The sequence below is a fragment of the Motacilla alba genome, chromosome 7 (assembly GCF_015832195.1).
Source record: "Motacilla alba alba isolate MOTALB_02 chromosome 7, Motacilla_alba_V1.0_pri, whole genome shotgun sequence".
NCBI lineage: Eukaryota > Metazoa > Chordata > Aves > Passeriformes > Motacillidae > Motacilla > Motacilla alba.
In genome coordinates this window covers 5,798,082-5,813,788 of record NC_052022.1, presented here as the reverse complement: position 1 = coordinate 5,813,788, position 15,707 = coordinate 5,798,082, and the positions used below count along the sequence as shown (strand labels likewise).

Sequence of the window (15,707 nt, the reverse complement as noted above, 5' to 3'; positions counted from 1 at the left end):
TCCTCAGCAGCTGCTGCCATAGGAGGGTCTAACTCTGCTCCATCCTCAGCAGCTGCTGTCATAGGAGGGTCTAACTCTGCTCCATCCTCAGCAGCTGCTGTCATAGGAGGGTCTAACTCTGCTCCATCCTCAGCAGCTGCTGCCATATGAGGCTGCAGCGCTGCCGCTCCTTCTCGGCAGCAAACATTCGCCCGTGACGCGGCCCCGGGGGTGGGACGGCAGGGTCGGGGCTGGATGGGAGGCGCCTGGGCGGGAAGGTGGCCGGGTAGAAAGGTGGCCGGGCTGGGAGCACATGCCAGGAGCCCAGCAGCATCGCTCGCACACCCCCGAGGGGCACAGAGCAGCCCAGGTAAGCAGGGCCGCCTGGGAGCGAGCGGCGATGGAGAGGATTCCGTCCGAGCGGGATCCCGCTCTCGCTGGCGCACGGAGCCCTGTGCTGGTAAAGCCAAGCTGCCACGATCACTTTGTTCGCTGCCTTCACGGGGAGGGTTTAAAGGGTTTTGTGGCGAGTTTAAAGCAGGTTTCACTGTGCTGGCACAAAGCAGGGACGGATCAAGTAACTGCAGCATAAAGTGTCGGCTTTCAAAACTCCTCAGTGTTCCTAGGGAGCCACGGGTAAGTTTCGATTATCACTGAAGGGAACAAGCCCGAGTGAATATTATTGCCTTACAAGTTTCTATCAGCCTGATTCAGAAAACAGTCCTTTCCTTCCTTCTCTTCACGCGTTTTTAAAGTTTACTGGCTGCAATTCAAACAGCAAAAAATACAGAATGAAATAAATGGGGCAAATTCCAACAGCCAAAAGTGTAATGAAAGAAATGAGACAAATTCCTTGAACTGCACCCAACATGAAAATGAATCCCGGCTGCTCATTAGAGGCTGCTGAGCAGGGGATGTTGGCAAATTAAATCATGGGAAGTAGAGGGAGGCACAGAAAAAAGGGTCAATTATCTATACCTCCTCTTATAAACTGCAAAACTTTTTTTCAAGATTGAAGGTAGTAAAAATATATTAGTGGCAAACAGCAAAGCTTCCCTATGCACTTAAAATAAAAAGCAAGGAGTCAGGCATGGCAGAGGAATGGGTAAACACAGAATACACAATTGTGTTTTCAGGGTGGGTTAGCAATGAGTAATTCTCATCCGAGGTACGTCCAGGATTTTCCTTCCTTAATATCTCTGGAAAAATTCCCTCTTGGATTCCCCAGGATAATTCAGATATTGTTGGGTTTTGAGTGCTGCTCACCTAAGTCAAGGAAGGGTTGTCAGTCAGAGGCTGACAAAGTTTTTAAAGCTCTCCCATCTACTTGTTGCCAGTGTTGTACCAGCTTGTTTTTCATTAGTGCTCTTTGAAATGCTCAGTTTTGCTATTTTTTCACTTGAAAGTATCCTTGCTGTCTGAGAAGGTGGAGAGCAGGGAGTGTACCAAAGCCAGTCTGCCTGGGAGGCACTATGGGTGGAAAATCAACCTTGGGACCTGCTCCAGAGGTCACCGCTGGTCTTTGGAACTGCCTCAAAGAGAGCAATTATCAGGCATTGCTAATTGGTTTTGAATTCTCAGCCATTGCCAATGGCTCTGGTGGTAGCACTTGCTGAAGGAGGTGAATTGTCACCAAGCTTCACCATGCCCCTTCCTGCAGGAGCCTTTGGGATGTGAGGAGATTTGGCCCATGGGCTGCAGAACCAAAACGTGGCATGACTTGGATGTTACCCTTGTCACAGGCAGGGAAGGAAAATGGGCAAAGGCAAGCAGCTGATGTTGTCATTGGAAAGGGGGCAGGAGAGGGATCTGGGCAGCTGCTCAGCATGATGGCTGTCCCTAGAAATAGTCCCTAGAAATAGTCCTCCCTGCAGCAGAAAGAGAATAAGATGATGGTCAGGCAATGTGGATCTAGCAGGAAGAAATTGTTCCAAGCCTATCTTTCTGCAGGTATTCAGGGGAGAAGAGGATGGCACCATTGTATATGACATTCTCATAAAAAATGAGAATGGAAGGAAGATGTGGCCTTGATGAGACAGGTATTGGGTGGGAGGAAAAGTAGTTAGAAAATTTGTCAGAAGTTCACTGCCAGAAAGGGAGGCAATGGCAAATATGGACTTGAGCCTGTTGCTTTTGTTTCTGTTTATGGTGTGAAGGAGGGACAAGATTATTTGTGTTATTTGATGTGCAGCTGCGAGGTACTTGAGCACAACAGAGGCCAGATTTATAATTCAAAGGGAGCAGAGAAGCAGTCTGGGAAAAGCCCATGATTTGAATTCCAGTCATGCTGGTGAGTGAAGGCAGCGGGTGCAGGGTCTCAGTGGAGCCAGGGAAATCATCCCGGCTGTGCTGGGAGCCAGGAAAAGCAATGGCTGGGAGGGTTTTGTGCTGCACTTCGGCACCAATGGGGTTCGGCTGGAGACAGTCCAAAGGGAGCTGTAAAAATAGCAAGAGGTGGCTGGGATATAACCTCTGCAGGAAAGCCAGAGGGGATGGTAAGAGACACCGAGGAAATGCAGTGAGTCCTTCAGCATGAGGCCCCTGAGGAGGGAGAGGGTTCCCCTTTCTCCTTGCCTGGTAGGACAAGATGTGATTAGCCTAAACTGCAGTTTAAGAGAGGATAAAGACATCTTTGTGCACTTTTTGAGGTACAGTCTGACACTTCCCTGGTAACACGCTTTGCATTCCCCACTCCTGATTGCCTGTAAGCCTGGTTTAGCACAACATCTATTCCAGTAACTCACGTGGCTTTGGTGAATTAGCTACCTAACCCATGGGAATTGTACCATTATCTTCAGAAGAACTGGAAAAATAAAGTGCATTTACAAGGTTTTTATTGTTTTCACCCCACCATCAGCATTCCATTTAAGAACCTCAAAAGATTAAAAAAACAGATAGAGACATCTGCCAGTGTCTCTGGAGATGAGTGTTGCACTTTCTTCTAATCCAGACGCAGCCTTTGGAGCCTCTCCATGCCTTCACAAAACAGAGGAATTTTTTTTGTTGTTTTTGTATTTAAGAACCATCTAAAGACCCTTTTCCTGTGTTTAAACAGAGTCCTGTGTCAGCACAGTTAAAAAATGCTGGCACTTGCTCTGCACAGATTAAAGATGATAAATTACCCTTTGCTGCTTGGACCCCATTTACAGTTTATATTGCGAGGTTGTGTAACACTCCGAGGCAGTGGCAGGGCCGGGGATGTGGAGCAAAGTCCAGGTGCAGGCTGGATTTTCCCCTCCAGCACTTTTCATTCCTTTTCTAGCCCTGAGAGAAGAGCTGCAGGGAGCAGCCTGTCCCTCCTGCACCCTCCCAGCATGGCTTCACCCATGAGGAGTTTGCTGGCAGATCTTGACAGATATGTCCAGTCATTCCGTGTCTTCCTGGAGAAGTCCACTGAGCACCAGAGCATGCAGGAGTTCGTGGAGAGGCACCTGCCGGACGTCATAGCCAGGTAACCCCAAGGTGGCCACCCACCCTGGCCTGAAGGACAGCCAGGGCCACGGTCCCACGGGGGTGCTGGCCTCGGGGGGCTGCCTGGGAGAGGCAGATTGCTGTTCCCTGCCCTGTCTGTTGGCCTGTGACAGGGCTTGGCTGGAGGTTCTGTTTGCACACACGGTTCTGGATGGTGGCTCTCTGGGATGGAGGCTGCCTAGCCAGGAGGAGATAAGGCTGTGTTGTTTCCTTGCACATAAATACAGCTGGCCCTGAATCAGCTCTGAAATGCTGTAACAGATACTACATTCTAGCATCAAACTTGATGGAAAGCAGCTTTTTAAAAGCAAGCTTTTCAGGTAATATTTAGGGTTTCTCTTCGGTGGCTGGATCACACTCCTGCTTTGCCTGCCAGTGTGTGTCCTTTGCTGGACCCTTCACTTTGCAGGCTGGCTTGGGTGCAGGCAGCCAGCATCAAATCCTGGCTCTGGGAAGGCTCTTCTGGGGTCTCAGGGCTTCATGGCTCTGCCAAAGCCTCACTCAGGGATTTTAGGAGCATTACACTCTCCCCTCTCCCTCCCCATTTTGCATAATGCAAAAGTTCTACAAATAATTTTTAAGCTGCTGGTCCAGACCCAGAGGGCTCTGTTCCTCAGAGCACAGACACAGAGAAGGCGTGTACTTGCTTCTGCTTGTATTCCCTCATAATAAAAGCAAAATGCCACCTCTACAAATTGCCAAAATAATTGGAAATCATGAATGTCCAAAGGGGAAAACTACTGATCCCTCCTGCCCACTTGCAAGCACGGCAAATACACATTACATTTGGGTTTTGCCCTGCAAATTTTAGTCTTCATGGGATCTCCAGTGTCTCACATCGTGCATGGAACCCTGTCTACTGGGCAGCTCTCCTAAAATGTATAAATAATGTTTTTCAGTATCGGAAATGGGAAGTCTACAATCAATGTTCTAAGTGTTGGTGGTGGGGCAGGTATGTATGGACTTCAATATTGATATGTTTTTTCCTTTTTTTTTTTTTAATAAGAATTGAGGACTAAAAATTGCAAAAGGAGCATAATGGGAGATAAGTCTTTCCTTGATGAGTCAGCTCTTGGGGACAGGTGGTGTTAGTTGGTGTGTGACCACATCATCTGAAAACAGCTTGAGCCTCCCCACTCTGATTCCTCTATGTCCTCCACAAAAACCTCTCCTTCTACAGCATCACTCCTCAAAGGCAGAGAGAAGATTTAACTGCTCCACAGGGCTTCTATACAAAACCATAACAAGACAAAAGCAATAAAACCCCCCATCCAAACCCCAAACAAAATAATGTCTTAGATTGCTCAGAATACTGCATTTTTACCTGCATTACAATATTCTCCCCTGTACCTTTACTGAGGCGGTAACTCCCATCACTGCTGTGTAAGAGCCATGGCTGAGCTCTGCTTTGGCTGTGTGTGCTGACCACCATCAGTGTACAAGTTTCTCCTGGAGCTACTGTCCCCCAAAACACTGGGGCTGAGCATGAGCTCCAGAAGAAATCCAGAAGGAATCACAAATAAGAAGGCTGACATTCACTGAGTGGAAAAACAATACCAGTAAGATCAAGTGGCTTCTTTTTGTTAAATTCTTGCTTAAGTGCCCCCGTAATTAAAACCTATGTTTCCGTCTCTGCCCATTAAGTCACCACACTTAAATTTTATATGAACAGTTAATCTAGTTTAAATGCTGTAGTCATACCATCACCAAAGACTAACCTCAGTTTTGTCAGTCTCTCCTCCATAAAGTAATTGTATGTAAATGGTTGGCGTTGGCTATAAAACAGACAGTGTGACAGAGCAGGAACATTGCTCTCCAAAGAAAACCATTCTTTGGGGAAAAAAAAAGGAGAGGAAGGAAGGAAGGAAGGAAAAGATTTTTAACAGGAACACTTTATTAAGTGCAGTACTTCACTCCCTGGCCAGAGGCAGTCCAGCTGGCCATCAGTCAGTACATCACTTTGTGATGTCAAAATCCCCAAATCACCCTACCCCATGTGCTCACTGGTTCATTCCCACCACGGGCTGTTGTGAGGCCAGGAGGGAGCCGATCCCCAAATCCCCCCAGCCGGTCCTGGCTGCTCTGGGAGGGCAGTGATGGAGCTGCTGCCCCGACCCCACCCGCCTCTGCGCTTCGAAGGGAGGAGGCACGGAAAAAAAGCGTTTCCTCTCCGCTTTTCCACCTCGGGAGACAAGAACCCATTAATGCAGCATCCCATCCCATTAGATCCCATCCTATTCCATTCCACCCGCCCGAGCACCGCGCCTGCCTTCGCCGCTGCCTTATTAAGTTCACACTCCAGCGCGCCGCACTCTGCACCTTTAAAAACCATAAAAGTCATCAGCGCTGCTATAAAGTAGCAACTGGGCTATAAACTATCCCGTTACGTAAAATGTTTAATTAGAAACTTAATGGCGAACATAGTGGTAGCCTTTAAAAGGTAATTGTGTTGGAGAGTTTAAATAATTCGGATAGCCTAATTGCCAAATTGTTGATAATGCAAGCTGCCACCGATCTGAGTGTAAAATGCCTCGGGACACTTGTTTGCATATAAAAGAGCTAAGTGAAGTCGTTTGAGGCTGTGGATTAAATTATGAATCAAAGGGGTGGGATTTTTGGTTAAAAACAGTAAAAGGGTGATTTGGCCACACAAGAGTGGAAGGGAATATTTTAACCTATCTGCATATGGAAATACAAAATTCAATTTATTTTTTTTTATCAGGACCTGCACAGCCTTTTCAAAGGACTAATCATTTTATGGGAAGTTGGTAAAGCAACCAAAAATCAAACTATTGCAGTAGTTCATTTCAAATTGTGTGTTCCCGAATTTTACCATGGCAGACTACAGAGTACAAGGCTTGCAGGGATAGCAAAGCTGCAGCTATTTCTGCTGCCTCAGAAATTCAATTTCCCTCCCTCAAAGAACGTGCTTCCAGAGATGCCATGTGAATGTTGGTGTTGTTGGTTGCTTTAAGAAAGACATGTAAGTCTGAGGAAATGTAACTTTTCCTCACTTTGTGTGTTATATCCCCTGGGCACTAATGAGCAATTTAGTGCCCAGTATTTTCCTTTTGTTCGTCAAATATTCTGCACGTTGGAGCTAATGCTGAAGTGGTGGGAGTCCAGGGCTCTGAAAATGATGAGGCTGAGCAGGTCCTCCTTCTGCAGCCCCTCAGCAGGGGCCTGTCTGGCCATCAGGGTGGTCTTCCATTCAGTGCAAAACTTTGTTCATTTGTAGGGAATTTTATAACATGGAGTTTTGTGCAAGCACAAGTAAATCTTCCAGGACAAAGCTAGATATTTACTTGTAACATGACCTCTGGATCTGTTATTCACTGTAGTTACTCTCTGTTTCACTCTTTCTTACCTTAATTTATTCTGCTGTTATTTTTTCCACCTAAAATCTATCCAAGCACAATAAGCAGAGGTTGGAGAAAGTTGAGCACGCCAGCTGGATATTGTCCCTGGACTCATGGCTCAGTCAGAAATATCATCCCCCTGAGTTTCCTGCACTGCAGATGGGGTGAGATGGCTGGGAATGATGGAGCTATTTTTAAATTTTGAAATCTTGGATCTACCAGTACATCCATCAATAAAACAATTACAGCTGGCCTGAGCAGTGTTTAGAGAGAGCTCTTCCTCAACAAAAACATGAAACAAGGAATCTCTGGGGTATTCTGCAAACAAGGGTTAGCTAAACACAAATGGTATGTGCTCTATTCATCATTCTTTTGGGAAAAGTCACAGGACACTAAAGACAAACAGATATGAGTATTGTGTCTGATCCCAGTGTAAACACATATTCCCTTTCCCTCCCCCACATGACCTTGTAACCAGTGAGGTGCCTGGCTAGAAATGCTCCCACTGACTCCTAAGACATCCTAAGTTTGCTGGTGACTTGGAGCCATCAGAACTGGCACTGTGAGAGTCCTGTGGAGAAAAAAAAGAGGTCGAGCATGACCGTGATTGGTTTTCCCTTGGCCCTGGTGGTGCCAACCAGGGGGGAGAAATGAAGAGAGTTGGGACTGATATTTATATTTTTCTCAAATCCTAGAGCTCAATCTTCAGTTACAACCTACTGAGAATGCACAGCAGCTGCTTGGACCCGTGTGGTGCATCCATACATAAATGGCAGAAATCAATCTGCCAAGCTGGGACTGTGATGGTGATGGAGATTTCTTTTGCCTGAGCTTTGTTTTCATTCTCTGTTTTGTGTCTCCTGCTTCTTTAGGTGAGATGGACTTGCAGATCCTCTCAAAAATACGAGCCAGATATCCTGGGGTCACTATCAACAACGATGTGATAGAGCCAAGTGCTGACCAAATCTCCAAGTACAAAGGTATTTTTACATTAAATAAATTAAATTTACATTCATTATTTTACATGCATTTAAAAGTGCTGAAAGATGGATGACCCTATGTTCAAATGCCTTCTTGTCAGAACTGTCTCCTAAAAGTTAAAAAATTCAAAATTTCATGCTTTTTTGCCATCATTGCTTCTCAACAACGTTCACTCTCATTAAAATCTTAGTCTCTCACACTGCAAAGATCTCTGAATGGCAAATGCTCGTCTAGATAGAATTTAAAAGCTGAACAAGGTGGGAAGTGATGGGTGATTGCATGGGAATGGAGTGAAATCCCAGCATTTCAGAAAGTTTTTCCACTTCAACTTGTGTTGAATCAGGATCCTTCCTCAGCATCAAAGGGAAAGTTTTAGTGTCTCATGGTGATTCTCTCACATCTTAAAAATCATTTCCAAGAAATACCTAAAGCTCAAGTGGGGCACTAAATTAGTAACCAGGCTTTGAATTAGAAAACACGGGAAGGAAAGCAGGAGTGATAGGAAAGGCTTTTGCCGTGTGCTCCTGGGCTCAGAGCTTCTTTCCTTCCTCCAGCCCAAAGGTCTAAGCAGCATTCATGAAGGAAAATGGAGTAATGGAGTATTTTCCGAGGAGGATTGAGTGTTAACGAAGGTACTTTGATCAAATTGCCCAACAAAGTGAGCGTTAAATAGCAGGGTTTGATTATCACTGGGTTAGAGCCCACCAGGATTCACCTCGGTGTGGTGTTGAGGGAGGGGACACCAGCCCTGAGCAGAGCACACCTGAATGGTGTGCCAGAGAGCCATCCTGAATGGATGTGACAGCAAGGAATGAACCTCATCAGCTGAGTCTCTTGCTGGACATGCTCCAAACCATAGTAAATACCAGGCTGTGGAACCACACTGTAAATCTCCAGTCTTGCTCTTGCTTGAGTCCTTAAAAATGGAGCATGCCCAGTGTGAATCAGCTTGTGGAAGTCAAAGGGAAAAAAAGCAACAATCCCTTTCTCCCTGCAGTGAAGTAGCTCAGAATCACTGGAAGTACCAAAGGCTCCCAGGACAAACCTAATATTTTATATCTTTCTCAATATAACACAGACCTGATCTTTTAAAAGATGCCTTGTGCAAAATCCCCGGCGCTCTTGTGTTCCTGCAGGCTGAAATGGTGAAGGGTGGGCGACGCAGCATCTTCTCTGTTTGTGCACTTGAACAAAGAATTTCTGTCCTGTCTGGGCTACACTGGACTGGATTTGCTCTGAATCTTCCCAGTGGTCCCACCATCCACCACCAATTAACTGGGAGTCCTATCCTACTGCAGTGAGTTTCTTTCCAGAAGAAAGTTAAAGAAAACATAAAATGTTGTCCTTATTTTAAGTTTTATGCTAAACTAGAAATTAAATATTCATCTGAATTTCTTTCTTTAAACTCTCCTATTTGGTAATTAATCATGTCCCCAGTAGCTACCATTAATTAGGTTTCTGAGGCCTAAGATTTTCTGTAGAGAATTAGAAACATTATCTGCACCTCTGAGGATTCAGTAGTTATGTCTTCTGCCTCTCCAAATGCTTTCTCCATGGGAAGGAGAAGCCAAGCTCACGAGATAAACTCCTGACTGGGATGTGCAGGGATGACATACTCAGGTTTCTCTTAGGCTGTGGCATGTGATGGAGGCTTTCCTCAAAGCCTCTTGGTTGTGCTTTTCCTTCACTCCTGTTGGAATTCCTTGGTGGCCTCGGTTGGAGTGTTGGTGGCCCCACAACCGAGCTGCATCTCCAGCACACAGCTGCAGGCAGCCCAATTTTGATGGCAACCAGCTTCTGACAGGAAAAAGAAACTGGGGTGAGCCCAGGGGAAAAGGTAGGAGAACTTCATAATGGATTCAGGTGAATATTTAGGCAGAAATTTACCATAATCCTGTAATGAATTTCCACTTCCTGGAATTTGGACTTTGAAGGCCCAGCCTGGAAAGCAATTCAGTTTTCTTCCCAGCTCCTCCTTGCAGACAGACCCACAATTAAACTGAACCAGACTGCCCCAGGTTATTGGTGAGGGGATAAGAGCTGCTTCTGAGCTTAGAGTAGCAAATTAAATCTGAGCTGCCAGCGCTGGGGCCAGTGGCTGATAAATGGAAGCTAACAGAGTAACAGTGGCAGCATCTGAAAGGGGTGGCCCATTTCCAGCCACAGAAGAGAGGAGATAAGCACTGATGGAGCATTTCTCATCTGCCTGACGGGGACGTGTCCAAATCAGAGCCCAAAAGGAGGAACATTGTCATTAGTGGTGCGAAGGCACTGGTCTTAGCAAACTGTGCTGTTCTGAACATGTGTTCTGTAGCTAAGGCTCAGCCTGCCTCTGGGCCATGTAAGTTTTAAATTGATGCTAACTCCAGTGAAGCACAGGAACTGAATCAGGGGCTGCTTTGTCCTGGAGCAATCCTGAGTGCCAGGCAGCAGTGCAGTGAGATGAGCTCCATATGCCAGCAGATGGACATTAGTATTCCCTGCATTATGAAATTACCTCTCAGTTCTGCTCCCATAAAAACAAAGGGAATGCAGTGATGAGCCAGGCCCTCAGTGTAACTTATTCTTTGAATCCACTTCTCCAAATTTCTGTTTTCCTCAGTTGTTGATGTGCATTGTATTGAGGTCTGAAGACACTCCATGTGTCACTCCGTAAAGCTCTTTGCTTTAAAACACTGCCATCCCTCTTGCCTGAAGCAGCTGGTCAGAACTGTGGGCTTCTGAAAAATTGTTTCAACACAGAAGCTGCTGAATGTCAAGAGAAGGGTACTTGCTTCTGGAACAAAGCTCCTTCCCTCTCCTGCCATCCCAGTTACACAAATTTAGAAGAACACATTTGCTTTTTCTGCCCTTCTCAACCTTTTAATTGTGCTTCTTTTCTCAAGAAACCCCTGCTTTGATCCATACTTGAGCACCTGTTTTTGTTTGGGGAAAATCCTCCCCCATGGCCTGACTACTGCTCAGCCATGTGGGTTTTGTGTGATCCCCACATATGTGCTGGGGCCATCAGTCCTTCTATTCACCATGAAATGTGCTGCTTGGGGCCTCATAACAATCTGTCCCAGCCAACATCTTTTAATTCAGCTTGAGTCAGTCATGGGGAAGAAATTACTTTATTTATTTATTTATTTATTTATTTATTTTTTTAGCTCAGGTAAACACCAGAGGAGCCCAAATGAGGGAGCAAAGGGAAAAGCAATAGAATTTCTCAAGATTTTGTCCTATAAAGCCCTCTACATCCTTCTCCTCACATATGGGCTCAAGGTTTAAGATATTCCACTGTTGTGTTAAACTGGTACCAAAACTCTCTACCTAAATAGGGCTTTTGGATGTATTAAAGCTCTGAGAGGAAATCAGCCCCATATTTGCAATTGAGATAACTCTGTGCTGCCTTCTCCTCTGTTTCAGAGCGTGTGGCTCAGGCATCAAACCTCGAGAACATAAAGTTTACCTGGCACAAGGAGACAGCTAATGAATATGAAAGTCGAATGAATGCAGAAAAGAAGACTAAAAAATGGGACTTCATTCACATGATCCAGGTAAGAGTCTCTGCAAAGTAAATACTGCCAAAGACTCAGCTGTTAAAAGTATGCATGAAGTATGTGACCTCATTATCCACTTGCTGGGGAAGAAAGGTGAGTTTACTTCCCAGTAATTTGAAGTGCTTTAGCATAAATGAACTGCAAAAATGAAAAGCAGCTTTGAGCACAGTGGTCCTATTAACCAGGCTGTGGGTGGCAGTCAACTAAGAATACATTTTAGCTGGTGTCTTCAAAAGCTCCTCGTCCTCTCCATGAAATTGCCTTTGTATTTCCAAGCTCACCGAAGCCTTCACTGAAGAAAGGCAAATCTCTTTATCTCAGGTTGATGAGTAACATGAGCTCAGTCCTGGCAGTGCCAGAGAGCTGGCAGGGCATGGCAGCCCTGAGCCTGCAGTGGGAGCCCACTGCCCACCCCTTCCTAAGGTGCCTCATTGTCCCTGCTTTCCTGTCAGGATTGCCCCCATTTGGTTCCTTTTAACAGTGTTACAGTAGTCACCAGGGTTGCACTGCATGTCCCTAAGCATCTCTGCTTTTGACAGATGCTCTACTATGTGAAAGATATCCCAGCAACTCTCCGGTATTTCCACAGCCTCCTGGAATCACAGGCGAAGCTCCTCATCATCCTGGTGTCAGGTGAGAGCTGCTCCACCAGCACTGCTCAGTCAGGAGAGGGCTCTGAGCACCTTTGGGGTTCCTGTGTGTAGCACAGGCCACAGGGGTGAGCAGACATCCCCTGAAACCTGCCCATGTCTGTGTCTGCGTGGCTCATAAATCCTTGATCTTTATGAGCCAAAACTCCCCTACCATGGGCACAAAACATCTTTCACTGCCCTTCCCCATCCTACAGCCTGCCCAGTGATGGATGGCAGCAGGGGCCCTGCAGTAGGAGAGGCTCCATCCTGCAGCTCTCACTCACAGAGCCCCTTCAGCCTCTGCTGTGTGCTGGAAAAGGCTTTCCAGGCTGGGCACGGCATTTTCTCTCTCCCAGAGACTTGTGGCATTAAGCAAACGGCTGCGGGGGGCTCGGAAGTGCCATACAGCAGGTGTTGGAGCACATATGGTTCATTTTCTTTTCAAACTGCCCATTTCCTTAATATCATCATTTTGGGTACAAAGCAGCGTTCTCAGGCTGTTTCAGATCTTGCAGAGATGCTCTGTGGTCAGTCCAGCAGGAAAAGGTTGGGGCAGAGTAAACGACAACCTTTTAATACTGTGGGCAAGGTATGCCTGAGACAGTGCAGTGGTGAAGTCTAAACTGACTCTAGAAAGCCTTTAATTTGCCTCAAAAGCTATGGAAATTTCAGCTGTGTAAACAGTATGAAATGTATGTTAAGCATTATTTGTTCAGAGATTTAAGCTTAATTTGTCATTGAATTTGGCCACCTCTGCAAATGTGATGAAGTTCCTTTTATTTTGTTCATGAAGGATCCACTATGAAGTGACACTTCCGACCTGAATTTATTCAACTACTTTTTTTTTCCCCAAATGTTTTTGGTTTGAAGTGTTTTCAAGCAGTTTACAACAAGAAATCTGTGTTTGAAATGATTTTTAAAAACCTGGTTATGTTCTTTGGCTGAACAAGAATAGATCACAATATCAGACTGTTGCTGATTACCTGACTATAGTCAATTAAAACTCTTTTCCAGTTGCTTAACCTGTCCCTTTTGATATTCATAAAATGTGAATACAGGAAAGAATGTGTGCCTATTCAGAATTTAGGTGATTAAAGTTCTGAGTTCATGAAAAGTATTTGAAGTCCTCTCTGGGCCAGATGACTCTGTGTTTTCTGATGGAGCAGAAATTGCTCAGGGCAACAAAAAAGTGGGAGAGAGGAGCAGGATTAAGAACAGCAGAGAGGAAAAGAAGAGGAAAAGCTTGAGGAAAACAAGAGAATAGAGAGGGGAAGGAAGAATAGAGAGGAAGAAGGAAAATGAGCACTGAAGCAAAAGGAGTCACTGAAAGATCATCAGAACAGAGCTCATTTCACGAAAGGTAATGTCATCCCCAGCCCAAACACATCAGGGCGTGGTCATTAAAAGCCAGCCTGGGAGCAGGGTTGGTAGGAGAGGGCTGGGGTCACTCGGTGGAGGTGGCAATCCCTCCTGCTCCGGGAGAGCAGGACGTGCAGGGGCTGTGGGTCTGCTGCCACCGCCTTGCAAACAAAAGCAGAGCCATATGCTGAGCCTTCCGAGAGCCCTTCCGATGATGCTGCGTTCAGGTAGGGGATAATTGCTCGGCTCCGAGATGGCACTGAGTCACACAACACTGACACCAGCACATTTCCTGCAATTAGTGCTCTGCATTCCGTTTCCACCAGGTGAAAGAAAATATTGTCTCCTCTCTTCTAAACACCAAACTGTTTATTTGACTATTAATAACTGCTTGCAGATAAAGCAACTGCAAAACCACGAGTAATTGGTTTTAGTACCTAGGGAGAATTATTGTTGTGACTTTCAAGAGCTGCTCATTAGGTTCAAAGTTATTTTCATCTTGTCCAGTCATTCTGAGTAATCCTTCTGAAAATGATTTACAGTACAAATACTGAATTTCAAATTGGAGATCCAGGCTGGGGGAAAATAAAGATGTGAAGATGTATGTGAGACTTTTCAACTTACCCAGCTGGTTTGCTTTATAAAATGTCTCTTGAGAAGAGGTACACAAGTGTGAGATGCTCTGGCCTCAGCTGGAGCTCCAGGGTTAGGTGCCTACCCACTCTTGCAGCCCCCAAACCTGAGGAACAGAAGCAGGGAGGCAGCCAACTCCACCGTGCCCCAGGACATGTCCCAGCTCTGGAAAGATCCCACTTGCAGTGATGACAACTGCTGAAAACCCAGACAATCAAATCTGCTTTCAAATAGTGTTTTTCCTTAACTCTTGAGTGTTTTTCTGGTGGTTTATCTCTCAGGAAAGAGTGGCTGGGAAACTCTGTGGAAGAAGTATGGGCCTTCCTTCCCTTTGGAGGATCTTTGCTCCTATGTTTCCTCTGGTGATTTGCCAAGGATGCTGGATTCAGCTGGGCTGAAGTACCAGCTCTACGAGCTCCCATCCCACATGGACATAACGAGCTGCTTTACTGAAGGGGACAAAGATGGGGAGCTCTTGCTGGATTTCCTGACAGAAACGCTTGACTTTGCTAAAACTGCCCCTCCTGAACTAAAGCGTCAGGTAATGGAGGAGTTAAGAAAGCCTGGGTGCAGTGAAATCAGAGATGGGAAGGTGTTTTTCAATAACAGCCTGGGTGTAATAGTGATTGAGCCATGAGTTAACCTCTTCTTCTTGATCCAAAGCAAAGAGATACAAACTGTTAACAGCTGAAATGTATTTTTTTATCTTTTATAAATGGTTTCATTTACTTCAGCACTGATAATAACTTTTGGAGCCTGTTAAGAAATCGGTATTGACATCTGTTGTTTTAAGTGAACTTTAATACTTGATTAATTCTACACTAATCTGTGACTGTGCAACTGACTAGGCAGTAAATTGTGCTTTATCATACAGATGTTGTGTAATCAGCTGTAACTCAGACCATCCACCCAGGCACTGCAGAAACCTAATAATTTCATAAGGAATGATCCAGAACTACATGTGGTTCCACCATCTTATTTTAAAAACCCTCTACAGACTAAACAAGCAAATTGCAATTTCTTGGTGCAGCTGGCAGGAGTGCAGGCTCAGGATGACCAACCATTGGGTGGATCTTTGATGGGATTCCTTGAGCTCGTGACTTCCAGCTCTCATACCTGCAGCTACTGAAGGTGGATTCACACCTGCATGTCCAGTGGCTGCCTGCTCCTGCCTCTGCAGGCATCTCCATTTAATAGCACTGCTTCCCCTGTCTGGATTTTTACTTTATGATGTATCTGCAGAACAAATTGTGTGGCACTAGAGGAGGGAAGCAAGGGAAGATGGTTGAGGCACAGGGTTGGTAACAGCTGTCCTGGAGAGGTGGATTTCAGTGGTGAGCCCTGATGCAGAGTCTTTGTTAGGAATCAGCTGCTGCGGTTGCACAGAGCTTTTTTTTGTGTTTTTAATTAGCCACACAATGCTTCTGGTCCCAGCCTTCCCCTGGCCCGTGAGCTCTGTAATAAGGAAAATGTGAAAATAAACTCTGATACCAAAATGACTGCTTCTAGTAGCATTTTCTTTTTCATTTTCAATGGCATTATGTCAGGTAAATCTATTTGCTATACAAGGTATTCAGCAAGAAGGGGGTTTCAGCTCCTCAGCCTCTTCTCCGTGTGAGGCTGTTGTGCTTGATGCATTTGTTTTGCTAAATGATTTTATAGTTTTCAGAACTGTGTTCTCTCTACAAGGCACAATACATAGTGGGATACAATAGAGTTGCTTGAATGGATTTAACAGCCTGAATACTCGA

The 15,707-nt window shown here is 45.5% G+C and overlaps 1 protein-coding gene across 2 annotated transcripts; it reads left to right on the top strand.

Moving 5' to 3' along the window:
• The first annotated feature begins 216 nt into the window (after nt 1-216).
• Nucleotides 217-15,455, top strand: LOC119703487 (histamine N-methyltransferase-like). 2 transcript variants are annotated; one of them, XM_038143428.1, is made up of 7 exons: nt 217-349; nt 3,242-3,430; nt 4,350-4,402; nt 7,682-7,789; nt 11,199-11,329; nt 11,872-11,965; nt 14,238-15,455. In XM_038143428.1, exons 2-7 carry the CDS (start codon nt 3,294-3,296, stop codon nt 14,591-14,593), a joined length of 879 nt encoding a protein of 292 aa, XP_037999356.1. In that variant the 5' UTR covers nt 217-349; nt 3,242-3,293; the 3' UTR covers nt 14,594-15,455. The 2 variants fall into 2 exon arrangements, with proteins under 2 accessions (XP_037999356.1, XP_037999357.1); XM_038143429.1 differs by lacking the exon at nt 217-349 and adding an exon at nt 415-615.
• Nucleotides 15,456-15,707: the final 252 nt, after the last annotated feature.